This window comes from Phacochoerus africanus, chromosome 6 (assembly GCF_016906955.1).
Source record: "Phacochoerus africanus isolate WHEZ1 chromosome 6, ROS_Pafr_v1, whole genome shotgun sequence".
NCBI lineage: Eukaryota > Metazoa > Chordata > Mammalia > Artiodactyla > Suidae > Phacochoerus > Phacochoerus africanus.
In genome coordinates this window covers 44,446,228-44,464,353 of record NC_062549.1, presented here as the reverse complement: position 1 = coordinate 44,464,353, position 18,126 = coordinate 44,446,228, and the positions used below count along the sequence as shown (strand labels likewise).

At 40.1% G+C, this 18,126-nt stretch overlaps 1 protein-coding gene across 1 annotated transcript in view; it reads right to left on the bottom strand.

Moving 5' to 3' along the window:
- Positions 1-17,713, bottom strand: part of RUNX1T1 (RUNX1 partner transcriptional co-repressor 1) — a 141,402-nt gene extending 123,689 nt beyond the window's left edge. Inside the window, 4 exon segments of the mRNA XM_047783619.1 lie at positions 15,319-15,375; positions 15,378-15,461; positions 15,661-15,685; positions 15,687-17,713. Coding sequence (XP_047639575.1) covers positions 15,319-15,375; positions 15,378-15,461; positions 15,661-15,685; positions 15,687-15,782 — 262 coding nt within the window. The 5' untranslated portion in view covers positions 15,783-17,713.
- Positions 17,714-18,126: the final 413 nt, after the last annotated feature.

Genomic DNA, 18,126 nt, shown 5'->3' with positions numbered 1-18,126 from the left:
AACAGAAAGTAAAATTTCTCTATCTTTAATAATTGCCATGTTCCAATCCTCATCCCTCAAGTCTGTAAAACCTCATTAGGAGAGTAACATATACAGAGAAAAGTTTAAAAGCTAAACTCTACCGAAAGTAGAATGCCTCAAACAATTTGTAGTTCTACAAGAGTGTTATTAAAAAGGCTCAACATGTTGTATTACCATGGAAATTGTGGAAAACATACATTCCCAAACAAATATTACTTTTTCTCAATGGTATGAAGTAATGAAAACCACATGTGTAAATCTGCGATCCGTGCAGTAGTTCAAGCTGCAGCTAATAGAAAATACAGAAAGTGAACTCTGCTATATAAAGGATTCTTGTTACAAAAATATAATGTGAAAACCAGATGCAGACAGAAAACCTTAATCACAGATGGGAATGTAATCACTGGCATACAGAATACTTTTTTGATCAATCTGAACCATATGCACAATGTATTTATTTTCTAAGGAATGCAATAACTTGAGAGAACCTTCTATTTGAATTCAGTTAACCTCATATTTATAATGCTTTTATCTTACTCCCCCAACCCTTCAATGTGTACTCTGAGCCAAGGTTTTAAAAAAAGAGTTTCTGGTCTTGGCAAATCATTCTTGTATCAGTTTATCTTGCAAAGTTTTAATAGGATGTAAAGACTACACACATCAGAATCAACCTCAAAAGCAATCAAGTGCAGTCCCCATTACTGTGTTTCTCAATCACTGCCAGGAATTCCTTTCTCTAGAGAACTGTATCAACATTTGGGACAATTTTTCCTTTAGTAAATAAGGTGTAGTTATTCCAAAAAAGACCCTTTAACACACCTCTTTTTATCTATCAACTTGGACTGAATCAAACCTTAACTCTAACCTTTTCCTTTCACAAAAAAATTCTATAATATAAAGACTGCCCCTTTACATTAATAAAAATACAATTAGTTTTTTGGTTCCAAGAGGAATTACCTCAGAAGGAACGTGTTATATCATACGGGACTTAGAAAACATTACCTTGATAAGTCTAGTCCCTGACACTGGGATGTATGTAGCTTACCTCTGTCAAGGCCTCAGTGATCTCATTTGTAGGACAATTCCATATCCCCCTCATTTGAAATAGTCAACTAAGTATGCCTCATTTTAGGACTAACTCAACTTCCAACAGGAAGTGACTGGAACACTACAGTATTTAGGTGCCACTTGCCATAGGTCACATGAACTAGAATCCACAAGTTCCTGGCTACACATGCTTCCTTACCCTTCCATATACTCATCCTGATTCTCCTCTCGTCTTAACTATTCATCCCCTGATGTAATTAGAGAAACATATAGTCCTTTATCTTGCCTTATTCTGACATTCAGGACCCTCCATAATTTGGCACTAACCTACACTTCTCAGTCTCCTGCTCCTTTCATTCGCTTATGAGGTAGACAGCTCTTTAATGGATAAACTCCCAGAGAATACATCATCTCATCTTTATGCTTTGTCCATTAATTCTTTCCAGACTGCTGGATGACCAGCTCCTTTCCAATACTCAGGTTTCATTCAAAGTGTAACCTCAGAAATGGTTTTTCCCTCCTGTCCAAAGTAAAGACTCAACACCACCAGCAGTGGCCCCCCCACTACTCTTATTTTCTCAATGTTTTCATAGTATTTAACACTATGGGAAATAATCTTATAAATGTCTCTATTTTCTGCTCCCTACCCCTAAACTGTAAGCTCTATGAGAGTAGGGGTCTTGTGTTATTACCCTAGCCTCCAAATTTAAAACAGTACTTGGCACCTAAAAAAATAAAACAAAGGAATTCCACTTAGTAAAAAGCTATAAAAGCCCAGTTCAATCACTGTGGCCTTTACAAACCTTTCCCTGACCACTCCTGGGGCCCACAGTCATTCTCTCTTCTTTAAATTATAATAGCATTTATGGTCTCTATCAGGCTAGGCAAACTTTATCTTCCAGATGCTGTTCATATGAGCCCATTCCCATCACTATCATGCATACACAAGCCAGAATGGGAATCATTCAGGGCACCCAGCACTGTAAAGCCAGCTCTTCCTCCTCCCACAATAAACAGTAGGATACCATGGTTAAAAACTGCAGCTTACAACCTTTAAGGTGTAAATGCACTGCAGTAGTTTTTATGCACAGTCTTATCTCCCAAGTGACTTTACCAATTACACCTCCTGTTCTGGAAAGAGATCCCATCTTATTCTGTCTTCAGACCTTACCTGAATGCCACATACGCATTTTGTTGCAAGGGCCGCAAGGGAAGGGGCCGTGCTTATTCAACAGTCTCCATACACAGTGCCTGGTTCACAGAAGGTGTTCACTCATTATTGTCTGAGTGAATAAAGGAACAAATGATAACTGAATACTCTTTAGTCTTTCTTCAATCCTTTTTCCTCTTACTGTAATAAAGCATTATTTTTTTTTTTTTAGGGCCACACCCACAGCATATGGAAGTTTCCAGGCTAGGGGTCAAATTGGAGTTGTGCTGTTGGCCTTTGCCACAGCAATGCCAGATCCAAGCCTAATCTTCGACCTACACCGTAGCTTGCAGCAATGCCGGATCCTTAAACCAATGATTTAGGCCAGGGATCAAACCTGCATCCTCATGGATACTCATCAGGTTCTTAATCCACTGAGCCACAACGGGAACTCCAATAAAGTATTATTTTTAAATCCTCCCAATGTTATTTTAAAGAATAAATTAAACAGAAGGCAGGTGGCCAATGAATTATTTTTAGTCTAACTGACAAAGCAGGATGAACAGACAATTTAAAATAGTAGGAAGAAAATAAATAAATAAAATAGGAAGCTCTAAATATCTCCTCTATTGCAGATATAATTTAATCTTCAATAAGATAAAATCTCCTAAAATGGCTGCACCTTACCTATACTGACCAAGTAGCAGTTCACTACACGCAGCTGGACTGGAATTTCAGGTCTTAGGCTTGTCGGCTACTGGACCTTGAAAAAGTCTTAGAGTCACTTGACCTCTCTAAGCTTCAGAGGTAAATCTCCATAGCAGTATAATAATACCTAACTTACCAGGATGATATGAAGAGATAATACTTATAAAGTACCTATTTTACTGCTCCTAGTGCATGTGTTGTTTTATTCAATGTGCTGAGTTCCTATCAATTGAGAGGATAAGGTGGTAATATCTATTTTAATATTATGATTTAAGGCATTAAAGCATTAGGCCACTATTCAAAAATCACCCAGGGCAATTAAAATATTTTCTTTTCTTAAAGTCACTGCTGTACTATTAATGATAAAAAAATAAAGTACAATCATTTCAAAGAAAAAGTTACTATTAAATCACTTATTGATAAAAATTAAAAAATAAAGTACAATCAGTTAACAATACCAAAACATGTGGAAGTAAGTTGAAGGTCTTAAAACATTTTGCAGTGAAACAAATATATAATAACCACAAGCTAATATTTTGTGATTATTTTTTTCCTCATCTAATTTCATCTGTGGAAGATCATCTCTAGAGGATAAGAGAAGAACCAATTATTTCCAAAGACTGGTTTCTCCAAATAAAGGCATCTGTTCCATGCCAGCAACTTTCACATGAAAGAAAAATGGGACTTTGAAAGTATCTGTATGCATGGTTAATGGTCACATGTCTCAAAAAAAAATCTGCTATTGTCCAGCCACAAATATGGTCTGGTCCTTATCAGCTAACAACTATTGCCCTTCTTTCTTCCCGCTTTTTTCTCTCTCCCTCTCCCTGCCTCAGAAACTTGTAGAGCTGTGGTATTTTTCTGTACTCTAAATGGTAATTTTTCTAAGTGCAGTAAGAAGTCTTGTGATAATTTTCCATTTTAACTTTAGCATCATTCCCACCTGCAGACTGTAGCGCTGGCTCTGTTCATGGGGAAGATTCTTTAGGTGCTGGGATTTGAAGACTTCCAAGAAAATGACAGTCAGCCATTGAATAGAGAAGCCTGAGTCAGAAAACCCAGGTTCAGACCTCACCCCACCACTTGTGCAAGGTGGCTTTCGGCAAATGGTGAAGCCTCTAGGAGTGATTAGCAAATGAGCTCAGCCCTGGGTGTGTATTAAATAAGACAGTATGTGAACTTCATTCCATGAAGGCATTCAGTGTGTCTCCTCCCCACACGTGCAATAAGAGTCCAGTCACTTACATTAAGTAACTAAAGCCTAACCTGCTGGAACCATCTCTTTGACCTGTTACCTGGAAGCAAAGACAGTAAGATTCTTCACCCACTTTGGTGCTCTGAGTTGCAGAATCTTAGGATGAGATGGACCCATAATACTATTCAGTGCTATTCCTAGTTTTAAGGCAGGTTCATCAAGCAGCAGAGGAGTTGGAATCCCAAACAACATCAGAGAAATGGCAGTACTGGTGAGGAGAGAGTGAGTGGGAGACGGGGTTGGGGGAGAGTGTGAGAGAGAAGTGATCAGCTTGGGGAGTCTGCCCAGAAAACAGACCCCAGCAACCAAAGGAAGAACGGACAGGAGCCCCTGGCACCTAAGGGATCACCTGCGGGGATGGAAGAGGGAAAGCTGGGAGTCACAAAAATGGTTTTTAGGCTTGTTGGATCTCTGATCAAAGGGATAGTTCCAGCTCATAAATATGTCCATTCATGCAATATTCTGATTACAATTTTAGGGAGCTCATCCTTTACAAAAAGTATGTGAGCCTCGGGGTGAAAATAAATAAATAAAGCAGGTTAAGATGTGCACTGAAGAACATACAAGTGACCTGACCACCTCAGCCGCCTAGGGCTGCTGTACATTGAGAGTCTTTTGTTTATCAGCTTCAACTTAAAGCTAAAATACGACGGCAATCAATTGTACATACTATAAGAGAAAAAGTAAAAAGAGATTGAGGTGGAAAGGGACTGGGGAAGAAACACATGCTCTTAACAAGCAAAGATTTGATTTCACAGCAAAGAAATATTTCAGGACAGCATTAAGTAAATAACTTTAATTCGAAGCATGAACTTTCAAGAAATATTTAATAAAGCATCAAAAAGTACCCCAACTGTTCTAGACTCCTACCTTCAAAGAGCTTACAAACCTGCAAATTAGTCTAAATGACATGGATAGCAGCAAAAACTTATATGTAATCAGTTCCATCTTTGAGGAAGAGAAGTCATTAGACTTCAGAAAAAAAAGTTTCCTTAGTGACTCAGGGGAAGACACAGTGGGTCCCCTGGAGAAACAGGTCTTAATTAAGGCTGAGGTGAGAAAGGTCTAGCAATCAGGGGCACTGACTTGAACATCTCTAGATCCCCAGGCACTAAACAGGACCAGACTCTCCATTAGGTATTTGCAGAATGAAGGTAAGTGACTAAGAAGGAACAGTGAGAAGATCCTGGGGGGGATGCGGGAGGCGGGGATGGTTTCCGAAGAGTGCAGTGGAAAGTTCATTGAGAGTGGTCAAGTCAGATGCTAAATTAGCAAGCCTTCATGAAATGATACTGTACTTCACACATATCATCTCATGTGATCTGCATGACAACCTTATGGGGTCAATGCCATTATTATCCAGGTGAGAATTATTTCCAGAAGAAGAATAGATGTAGGGGATTCAACAAGTGGCTAAGCACGTGGGAGTTGGGTCTCCTCACCACTCCAATTCAACTGACTTCAGGCATAAGTCATCGTCTTCCCACAGAAGGCCAGAATCCCAGAACCAGTCAATCCCAGGCTAATGCCATAGTCCCTAACTTTGCAGTGAGTGAAACCGGTACGAGGTTTGCAGAAAGATTCACAGGACCAAGGGACATGCAACAAAAATTCTTCCAACCACCAATGCCTGGGCTCCACTTTCTCCCCATAAAGCAACTACTCCTGTCAGATGCATGTACATACTTCTTCCATAAGTGAAAGCTTATGCGTTTTTTTGCACAAATGTAGCACACCATACATACGCTGCTCCCTGCTTTTTTTTTTCATTTCACAATATCTCAGTAATGATTCGGTAGCAACACATACAATTCAGTCCCCCTCTTTTTAAAACAATGGATGGGTTTTCATGCTGAGATTCTTTTTTCACTGTCTATGATTAATTTCTAGCAAGCACAACTGACAACAGAAGAAAAAAGTCTTAAAAATTCCATTCTGACAGATTTTTACCCACAAACTCCAGACTTGGTTCAGAGAGTAAAAAGAACTGCCAGACTGCTTTCAAATTAAATACTACTAAACAAAACAAGGTGAAAACCCCTGAAATAATATGATCCTGATGAACTACACCCTAAAAGTCCTCATACCAGTAGATTTTGTGGTTGTTGTTTCTTCCAATAACCAAAATCCCTTAAAGAGGGGTGATAATTAACAGTTAGCTATTTAATCTTAAGATGTCAGATGCATGTACATACTTCTTCCATAAGTAAAAGGGCAGTATTAAGATTAAATACTGTCCTTTAACATAGAGAAGAAATTCCTTCCCTTTTCTAATATGAGACCTTCATTTTTAAATAAAAACTCATGATCCCACATGATTGTATTCTGTTTACGGTCTGATTATAAAATACATAAAGATCAGTTTCTATTAATTTCGTAATATTTTAAGGCATTCTTGTTTGTTTCATTTTATATTTGAAAACCGTCTGGGTGAAAAAGTATTTGGTCTGCAGACAATGCGTGGGGTACTAAACAAATGTACGAACATGGGTTCAAAGGGCCCTTGAAAACTCTCTGCTCCCCTCCCCCCAGGAGAACCGGGCCCAAAGTCTGGGACACACTAGCATAGGAGCACTCCCTCTGCCCTCCCATCAACTTCTTAATCTCTGGCCCCTGCCTTCTCTCCTCTACATAATATTAGAATTGGAAGAAGTTGAATAAATTATCTCCCAGAGTCCAATGAAACTGTTAGACTGCTCTGGTGGAAAGTTAAGAATCCTGACCCAACCCACCTGACCACTTTTTATTCTCCCACATAGCCTAAAGGTAGTTGCAAAATGAAAGGAAACCCAAAACAGTCTGAAATCCGTGCAAGGAGCCAGAGAGCAGGAAGGAGCCAAGTTCTGGAGCCATCGATAATCAATCCTCCTTGCAACTACTGTTCTTTAAGGAAAACCTACCAGCTGAGAGCCCAGTCAACATTTCCCCAAAGTAGCCGGACCAGGGTTACATAACCAGGTTCTGAGGCTTCTTTCTGGAGGCTGTGACTATGAATCTATGAAGGGTAGAGAAGCTGCCCCTCACACAACAAAGCGGCACCCAAATTCTGACATCTAATCTGAGCTATCAACTTTTCCCTCTCTCTAAATCCACCCTCATATGCAAGTACAAATTCTTTTCCCTTTGCAATGTATCTGGCATCTGTCTTCTTCCTTCTTGTCCCATGAACCCAATTCTGTCCATACTTTTACAATATCTAATATCTAAACAACTACAAAACAAATTCCCTACCTGGCCTCAGTCTTGCCCCATTCCAACCCATCGGGGCCACAGCAATCAGATCAACTCTTCAGAAACACATGACTTTAATTGGGTCCATGGTTTCCTGTTGCCTGGCACAATTTTTTTTTAAGTTTGGTGTTATTCATATTTATTTCACCATGGCATCTTTTGTTTCAAAGAAGTCCAACTAGAAAATCTACTAGGTAAAGCAATTTGCTGCAAAGAGCAGAGCTATTCTGGTTTCACAGGGCTGAGAAGATGAATGGGAAGGCCTGAACCCAATCAGAGCACCCTCCATGCCACTTCCCAACCCTGAGGGGTCCCACATGGACACAGTTGCTAAAACTCCTGGCTTACTAGGAAGATAAAGCTTAAATCAAAATGCTTGGTATTCAAGACATTTATAATTTTTCTGCTTATTTCCCAAAAATCACCCAAGGATCCTTTCTGCTGTATCCACGTCTGTTCATTTAGTCTCCGTCTACCTCTACCTCTATCCACCTCACCCCAATACTCCTTCAAAGGCCTTTCCCACCAGTGGGCTTCGGCTCCCCATTTCCACTTTATAACTGCCCATGACCCTGCTACAATAACCTTGCCTTGATAGATCCTACCTGTCTATAAGACAAGCTAAAATTCCAACTCACAACACCTCTAAAATCTCACTTACTGTACCATTTAACTCGTAAGTAATCAGACCTCTTCATCTTTTGTAGCTATTTAATTTGTCCTGAGTGGGTTTATCATTCAGTGGGAACTGCACCTACTACCTGGTCTGTGTCCCCATCTAATATAACTGCTTTAACACTTAATAGTCATTCATTAAATATTAATTTACTTCAAATGTACAACTAAGAGCAAAAATCTTAATTTTCTTTCAGATATTCTAAAAAGTTTCATTACCAAAGAACACGTGCCTTTCTTTTAAAATAGTCAAATCAGGTTTAACGGATTGCTCATTTATTGCTCTTCATTTATATTTTCCTCTGATATTTTATACCCACTTTCTCTAGCCAACTCAAAGCTTGACTTGGACAAGTCAATGGAGACTGATCACATTTACTTTCCATTTAGACCTGAATGCACCTACTTACCCTTATTTAAACAAAAGGATTCAAATTCATTGTCCACATTTGTTTCCCACTAAAGGTCAAATATGGATCTCATATCTAAATAAATCTAGCTAGAGATGAGAATGAAAATGTGTGACAGGTAGGCAGAGGGGTTGGGCAATAAAAAATACTTGCCTGACACATGATAAAAGTTACAGAATCCCAACATCACTTAAAAGAACACTTTCACAGGAAAGAAGGATTACTATGTCAGTCTGATAAACATCACAGTTCCAGTCCCAATATCATCTGCTGTTCTTCCCAGCTGTGTTTGCTCATCGCTGTGTACATAACATATGCATAGATTCAGAAAATAAACTAGCTGTCTTTCCTGACCTGTCTTACAGCTCACATCTTCCCATATCTTGAGGTTAAGAGAAGGAGTACAGCACATCTAGTTTTAACAAAATAGATCAGCCAACTTCCTAAGGCTTTGTATTTACAGTACAACTTGCACCATGTTTACCATGTTCACTGGAAGATGCCTTCCCAATTCCTAACATTCCACTTTCAGCAATGCTGCTGTGCTTGCTCCCTGGCACAACCCTATGCCAGCCCTTGTAGGTACCATAACCTATATCTACTTTCCTAATATCTCTCTGATCGCCTGAGTGTCACCAGGTGCACTCCCCACAAGGTCTAGCGGAAAGGATATCCCAAACCCTCTAACATCTTAAGCTAGTTTTCTCTCCTGGCACTCTTAACAGATCTGGCTGCAGCTAGCTCATCACTGCTCTGGCAATGTTTCACATTATTAGTGGACCCCTAGCTCTTGAGAGCTTCTTGAGACAAACTGCTATTACACCTCATGATAATTTTTGTCTCTATTATCTCTCTGATGTAATATTCCATCCAGCCAAGTCAAGTACCAAAGAAGAGTTCACTGCATGCATACCTTTAAGACATTCATCTTTGTGACAAAGGCGTTCAATTTGGCCTCCCACCAAAATTTGAATGTCAATGTAAAAACATTCTACAATCTGTGAAGCAACAGTGATTCCTGTGGTTTCCATTTCTAGTGACAGATGATAACAATGTGCCCTTCCTAGCGAACAGTAGAAGCTTCCACTGCCATCCTGGATGATGACAAAGAGTTTACTTTGATCAAATCAGAAGTATAAAAATGTAACAGCTCTTAATTTCCAAAGAAATCCAGCCTGGGTTCATAATTAATTTCATAAATGGGGGTTAAACTTTTAATGTCTACATTTTTCAAACTGAAGAAAAGTACAAAAATAAAAGTGTACTGGTAATAATTAGGCTTTTAACTACTTTGAGAAGCAATAGTAAACTGTGCCTTCAGACAATGGACAGTTTTTCGGTTGTACTTCATATCTGATTCCCAGCCAAATGACAATGTGCCCTTGCTGGTTTAAATAAGCTATTACTTACCAGGTTCTCTCCCCAAATAGACTAAATTTCCAAGTGACTTAGGTCCAAACCTTGAGACTGTGGGGTGCAGGGAAAGCCTGATAAGCACAACCAATCACCACCATGCTTTAGCCCTAGCTCCTCATTTCTGCCCTGGGGGCGCCAAGTTCACCTTGCAGAACAACTCTGAGGAGAAAGCACAAAGGCTGTTTCCCTTGAGTAAGACCTAAAATCAAGTTCCATCTTGCTGCATCAACAGAGCCTTTCCTCCATCATTCACCTCCGAAAAAACTGTAGTAAAAACTAAATTTCAGACAGCCATCTAAGGTCCAGATGGCTATGAAAAAAATGACTCACTATCCCCCTACCCGCCTTTACAATGAGGAATAATGGAAAGACAATGACGTTCTGCACGGATCCTAGTTCCCAATTACATGCACATTAGTAGTACCCCCAATTCGATTAAAAACATAAATAAGGATTTTTTTTCTTCATTCTCCTAACCATGGGTAATTCCTGAGAGCCTACTCCCAATACCATACATAGACTCATACTCATGAGAGTTGGAGAGCCCACCAATCAATGAGTCTGCCCATCATTTAACTTCTAAAGAAGCACCTGGGCTGGAATGTACCCTACGCCACACAGCAAGTCAGTAACTGAACTGGAAAGGGAATCCCAGTTGGCCTATTTATTAGTCAGGGGAATGCACACACGCACCAGGTCCTTTTCATAATACACAGAGTACTTTATACTACACAACCAATTACAAACTCAAGTTGGTAGAGAATCCCTCTCCTCTTAGAAGTATCTAAGAGGTTGGACCTACCCAACTGGGAGATGCCAAGCTCAAGATACAAAGTGATAAAATCACCTGGGATGGGACAAGCCTCAGGGACTAAGGACACTGGGCAAAAGATGGCTCTCTGGAGTGCTGGATAAGATCAGCAGAGGGAACAGATTCATGCTTCAAGGAAGGTGGGATTCTGACGAGAGAACAGAATTTAGTCATGGAGACGCCTGGATTAGGAAGTACTGAGGGACAAAGAATAGCACACGTTTGGGCACATCCAAGGATATCTGCTGACCAGCAGCCAACTCTGACTCCTAGATTGGGGGCAAGGGCATATTTAAAGAAAACAGAGAAGGTGTAGATAGATTATGACCGCTAAGGAGCACATTAAGTCAGGTATTTAGTTCTAATGATTAGAACTTGGGAACAAAGCAAGTAATTGATTTGAGGAACACAAGGAAACCTCAGTTTTCTAAACTGGAGCAAAAGGTCAAACCAGAAGAGCAACTAAGCTAGTCTTAGAGCGATGGGCTGGAGCTCTCTGAAATGAACAAGGTGAAATGCTGCTTAATTATTTACTTAAAAATCAGTGATGACAATGTACATGAAGACTAATGCCAGGCTCATGGCAGGTCTCTAATATTTATCAATTTCTCTCCTCTCCCCCACAGCCAACAACTAGGTGGCAGGCTTTGAATGCCCAGAGTACACTCAGAAGCAGTCTATGCCCCAGTTGTTAAAATAGGAATGAATCTGGTCAATCACATTCCCTAAGGTACCTGGAGGTGTTGAGCTTGTTGGGCACAAACTGCCCTCCACATTCAATGAGATCTATAAGCCTAGTGGCCCTACTCACCCCAATACTGATTTGCCTCAAGGACTCTACCCAATATGAAGCCACAAAAACAAACACCTGCTTTATGAGCTATTTTATACAGGTAATCTCAATTAGAACTATCAAAGCAGGGGGATTTTAAGTAGGTCTCTTACAGTCACTGAAAATGTTAATGGTTATAAACAATATTGATGGTTTCAAAGTTTTTCAAACAGGAAGGTTTCACACCTTAAACCTCAACCATGGGGTGCTATTTTTTCAGTGATTCTGATGTAAAAAGCCTGAAGTCACTTGATAAAGTATGAACGTTCTGTAAAGAGTCGCAAGAAGCTCTTCCGTTGTTCATGCCATATAAGTTACTAAGCCTTCAAAACTGATTGCGACTTCAGCACAAAAAAACTCACTAGAAGATCGCGTAACAAATCATGGGATCGTGTCTCTGAAATAAACTTGCTTCTCTGATAAGTGATTCAGTGCCATTTCCTCAGAATGGCAAAGTGCTTGGGGCTATACCAGGGAATATACCACTGGGGAATATACCCAAATCTCTGAAAGATATGCCAACACAACATGCCACAATTTGGCTTCAAACTGGAAATTACATTCTTTATAAGCATTATTCTTTAGTTGGTTTACATACATGTAATCATAAATACAATCAATGTTGTTCTTAAAGTACCTCTTCCTTTGAATGAGTGTTTCAGAAGAAACAGTGCATTTGTTAATATCAACCATGCTAGCTAATGTGTCACAGTGCCTGTCTTCCCTTTTATCCATTCCGGAGATATTCTGAGTTTATCTGGGAAGATTGTGTCTGGTAATTCAAGTGTGAAGCTACACGCTACACAGCCTCTAATTGATCCTAAGCAGTGACTGTGTCTCACCCTAGACAAATTACTATGGCCACAAGTCCACCCAACTGTGATTGTGGATAAAGTCAATATTGAACCTGATCCAAATTTCATCAGTCTTCCTTCTGCCTTCATTCTCTATACCCCGTCTTACATGGATAGCATTGCCATTCATTTTCTTTTTGTATGGATGAAGTGTTATTTTTATTATGATTATTTAGGCATGTTAGGGTTTTCTTTTTAATTAATACTGGATGATTTTTTTAAACATGTCTTTCCTAGAAATGTCACTAGTAAAATGCACCCAATTTTTCTCTAATGTGGTGCTTTCCCTGTCCATAAAACTTATTTGATTAGCAGTGCTATAGAAGCTAAAGCTTTTGTATGCAGGCACTCAAGCATAATTTAATCATTTTATTTAAGCATGAAAAAAATTATTCTGAAAGCGCTGTTAGGTAAAATATCCCTGATTAGTTTAAACTTACATTTGCAGGTATATTAAAGGTGAAATAAATCACGGAATGCCCAGTATGCAATAGAATAGTGTTAACTTTGTTATAATAGTCAGCAGTAAGTAAAAATTGTAGTATTAGAGAATGCAAGGAATAACTATCTCATTTTAAATATGAGATTTAAACAGGTGTATGCATTTAAACAGGTTATTTTTTAAAAAATTTTGTTTTATGCGAACTCATTTTATTAGTAGGATTTTCACCTATGGAAACCTCTTTCAGAGTCAAACAAGATGAGGTCCTAATTGCATAATACCATTTATCTGCTGAGGATAAAAGTGCCAACGAATGAAAATGCACATTAGGCAAGAGATTGTCAGAATAGAAAATTGTCTTTTTTTTTTTGGTTTTTTTTGTTTTTTTGTTTTTAAATAACCCACTCACATTAACAAAAGACTGCAGTAGCTTCCAAATTATAGGTTGTTATTTTTAGTGGAAGTAGTTCAATATTCATATTGGAGCAGATGTAGCAGTTTAACAAAACAGCTCTTCAAATCCTGCACAAATTGAAAACAGGAAAACTGATTGCATTTTCTCTTATCACTTTCCTTTTCTGAATTGACACTTTTGGCCTTCTGAAAATTTACACATGGCTTTCATCTCAACAGCACCTGCTGATCAAACAGAAACCTAACATTTTCATGAAAATGGTATAAAGGACTAGTTTTGTTCTAAACACTGTAAAGGGCATCAGTTGCCTACTTGATCGCAAGGACGGCTGGGTGGAAGGCCTATTCATAACAGTTTTATATTTTCATTACATTTTTTAAAAATATATTAAGTCCCTTCTGGCTTTTTCCATGTTCACTTTTTGTATGATTCAAATTTCTTTGACCCAGTGTCTGCCTGATGCTTAGTTTTATCATGCAAAGACTTGGCAAACTGGGTAAAGGGTAGATTACACCAAGACGATAAGGCATACTTAGTATTTTCTCTGCCACTGCTTGGAATACACATATTTATCTATACACACTGCTGTCCACCCATGGCACACAGGCATAAAATATACACATCCCATTTTCCTATTCCGCCCACAAAAAAAGCAAAGTCAGGCCCAATTTTCTTTTATCAGATACAGATTTAGTAAGCGCTTGAATGCTGAAGTTCTGCAGACTGTGCCACCTGAGCATAAGCCAGTAAACATCCAAATGATATGACCAACATCATTTACCAGGAAGGTAAAGGTAAATCCTGAAAATGGGTATTCTTATATGTAAAACAAGCAAGAGTGATAGCTACACAGCTTCCCAGATTTTTAAATAAAAAGTGTTACCACATATTTCTCTGTAACATCCAATTCTAAGTAAAATTAAAGATGCTCCTAAGACAGGATGTCAGTTTCTTAGCAAAAGAGCTCTACCCCTCTGAAAGATTCCAGGCTGTCCATTCCCATTCTGCCTGGGTGACAAGGTAACCTCAGGCAGAAATGACATACAGTAATATATGTGCCACTCTGGCCAGTTGGTCTGTGAATTTCAGTGTTTCATCATGCTCACTGAGGCAACAGCAAACCTGAAATGTCAATATGTTCAGTCAATGGAAGTGAAATAATGGGACTCTATTGTCTTACCCAATCGATCTGCTGCTGTCAACAAGGAAACATGCCCCCCTGGCTTTAAACAAATTTTAATTACGCTTTTAGTTACTGGATCATATTTACCTAAGAAAACACCTATCTTGACCATGTGTAGGAGGCAAAAGCAATTGTTCTTCCCACTTTTACCCATTTTAAGAACCTTCTAAAGTTGACATATTTTTAAAAATACACTCATGAGTATATTAAACATTTTTTAAATTAAAGTTTTATTAAACATTTTTAAATTGTTTTTCTTTTAAACCAACTCCAAGCAAAAAATCCCATGGCTCACATCCAAAACACAAATCTACCTAACAGACTCGATGTTTTTTTCCTCTAGACCTGGCTGAAATCATACCATAAAATCAACTAATTCCATGTTAAAAGTAGGTTTCATTTGCTTTTCTCACTCATTCAAGTAGCACCATTAGCATCACTTCATCGCCCATTCAAAACATGTCACACAAAACCAAATACAAATGATCAATTCCAAAAGCCGCTACTCTTTTTGTTCAGTTTATCAATCCCACAAATAAGGAGTAAATGAAACTCCTGTTAAAATAAGGGAAGTGGTGCTAAGAAGGGCAGGAGGTGGGGGGTGAAAAGGAAATCAGGCATTTAAGTCATTCAAATTTTGCCTAAGTTCTCTGGCCCTTTCCTGCACCAAAAAGGGGACAGAATCACCTTAAAATAAAAATAAAACTAATCAAGTTGTTAAGCAGCTTTTTCTCTCCCCTCTTCATCTAAAGGCTTCTGCCTCCCATCAATAAATAATCTATTGTTCCCCCTTTATCCAGTCTCTTTAAACCTATTCAGAAAGGCAAAACTAAACCCAATTAAAGATAAGGCCCTCCGGTAATCTCACCTCCGTGAGTCCTGTCTGGATAGCAGAGGTGATGGGAGATAACGGCCAGGCCAGGACTGATGCCTCCTCCTCACCCCACACAACAAAAGGCAGATTTCGCTTTCTCCCTCTGCTAATCTTTAAATGTAAATTCTCTCCGCCAGCTAAGAGGAGCGACAGATAACATGTTACATCTTCACTTCTCCTGGTCTTATCGACTTCTGAATCATTTGGAAAGGGAGAGAGGAAAGAGAAAGGCAGCCTCCCCCCGTCCATCCCCCCCACCCCCCCACCCTCCCTCCCTGCTCCTTCCCACCCCTCCTTCCTCCCTGCCCGCCTCCCCTCCCCGTTCACGGAGATTACCTTCTGGCAAAGGAGCGCAGGAGAGGCGGCCGCAGCCGAGGCGGCACCCAGACCGTGGCTTTGTATTCATTAAACACACATCGGAGCTTATCAGAAGTAAAAGGCTTGTCAGGATGGCACATTGTGTGTGAGTGAGTGTGTGAGCGCAGGAGGGAGAGGAGAGAAGCCAACGTGCATCAGGGTGATTACAATATCAGCAGGGCCCAGATGGAGGCAGGAAAATAAACAGAGGGTGCGTGTGAGACGGAGCGGGAGAGGGAGGAAAAGTGGGAGAGAGAGAGAGAGGGAGAGACACAGGCTGGAGGGAAAAAACGGAAAGCCAAGGAGGGGGTGAGGGTTCAGGCTCCAGAAAGAGGGTGGCCAGGGGGGGCGAGGTACCCAAGGCTGCCTGAGGGTGGGAGCTGGCGCTGGGGGAGGGTGGCCTGCATGCCCCTACCTGGAGAGAAGGGGACGAATCCAGACCAGTAAACTCTATTTCCCTGCTCCAGGGCTAGACAGGGAACATTTCGGAGGTTCTGTCAAGGTCAGAGGGGGATCAAGAACTCTCTTTCGGCAGAGCTAAACAATGAGACATTCACCACCTCACCTCCATCCAAATAGCCACAATTTGCAAAACAAATCTAGTGAGTCGTCACAGCCTCCCAGGCTAACCTCAAGTGGGAGTTCTCATCCCTTTCTTTGCAGATCCCACCACTCCTAAATTCCAACCCCCTGCCCACACACACAAAGAAGGATGCAGGCTGACACAGAATATCTCCTTTCCCTGGGCTTTAACCTGTCCCAGCAGAAGACTTGTGCAGCCAGCATCACTGTGATAAAAAGGAGCACTTGTGATTGGTAGCTACAGGTGACTCTTAGACACCTGCTCCACCTCCAGAAATTGTGTTGGGGGAGGGGGTTCCTTATGTGTACATCTGAGAGTCTATTTTGGAGGTGGGAATTTGAAATTGAGGCAATCAATCTCAGCTGGAGCTGCCTCACAGCTCTTCACCCACCCAGAGCCCGGGGAATCAATCAGAGAACAAGCAGGGAACTACAGCTTGCTCGTCCATCAGCCCAGAGTTCATCTTCCACCCCATCAGGGTCTGGAGGGAGATACACCTGAGTGGTCTCGTGGGAGCCCCTTTCCACTTTTAAATGCACCCATCAGACAATGTGAACATCTGATCAGATCCTTAATGGAGTGCAGATAATGCAGCAAAGAAGGTTATTTTATTGGGGGGAGGGAGAATATTTGGACAAGTTGTATTTCAAGGCACTGAAGCTTAGTTAAGCCCTTGCTGCAGTATGAAAAGTGAGTTCAGAATGAAGTAGCCAATAAACTACATAGTTGTTCATGGCATACACTGTAGCCCCAACTGCAGTCAAACTTCAGGTTGTAAAGTGGTTTATGCATGAAGTCTCAATACAGACAAAATAGTTGGGGGGAGGGAGGAATAAGGCTAGTGAGTGGAGAAAAAAACAGATGAGCAAGGCAACTAAAGGCAGCCTTCTAGAGGAGACAAATTTAAAGAAACCCATTAGAAAATGAAGAGAAGCATTGTTTAATCAAGCACTCTTCTTCAAATCACTTGGCCAAAAAATTTTAGGTGTGGTGGATCCTCCCGGTCTCTATGTTCCCACCCCAAGAAAAGAATTAAGAGACAAATTTGATAGGTAAGGCAAAGTGAAAAAAGCTGGGCATAGGTGGGGGGAGGGCATGTGTGCAAAATCTTGTCATGCAATGAATGTCAGATAAAAAGGGGTCTGCCACAATCCCCCAATAATCCAATAATGTGGAAAACCTCGTGGTATCACTGAGACGGGAACAAGGTAATACTTCCCCATAAATGTTCAAAAAGTGGCCAGTTCAATAGTGAGAGAAGGGTACAAGGATAGGAAGTAAACCATTTGGCAGGGTACACTACAAAATCTAGTGAGCTCTAAGTGGGTGAAAATCTGTCATTCTTACATGTTTTAAATTTAATAACAGATTTCTGGAGTATCATTTTAGCTTTCATAAAGGGTCACCTCTCACCTTTTCTCTGCTGTTACAGAAAACAGCATTCAGAGTAACCTGATGCAACTACACATACCTCCCCCTCTATTACATCTTAGATCAATTTGGACACAGACTACACACAAATGCTTATAAATCCAATGCAACTCTAGGAAGTAAAAAATACAACTTACAAATGCCAACTGATTTTTCCATTACATGCTCTTTGAAAAAATGCTATTTAAAAAACAAAGCCCTACTACTTTCAAACCCAGAAAAGGCTTACATTTTTTTTCTTTAAAAAGCATCCAAACACTGAGGAATGAAGAAAACCGCACAAAAGCTAATCTGCCAATGTTCTTATTTTGTAAAAGCACAGTATTCCTATTACCACCTTGTTTGTTCACTGACTTTTGGCTCACAGTTATAGAAAAGATCAACCAATTCTCAAATGGGAAGAATCCATGACTCTCTTCCAAAGCAAACAT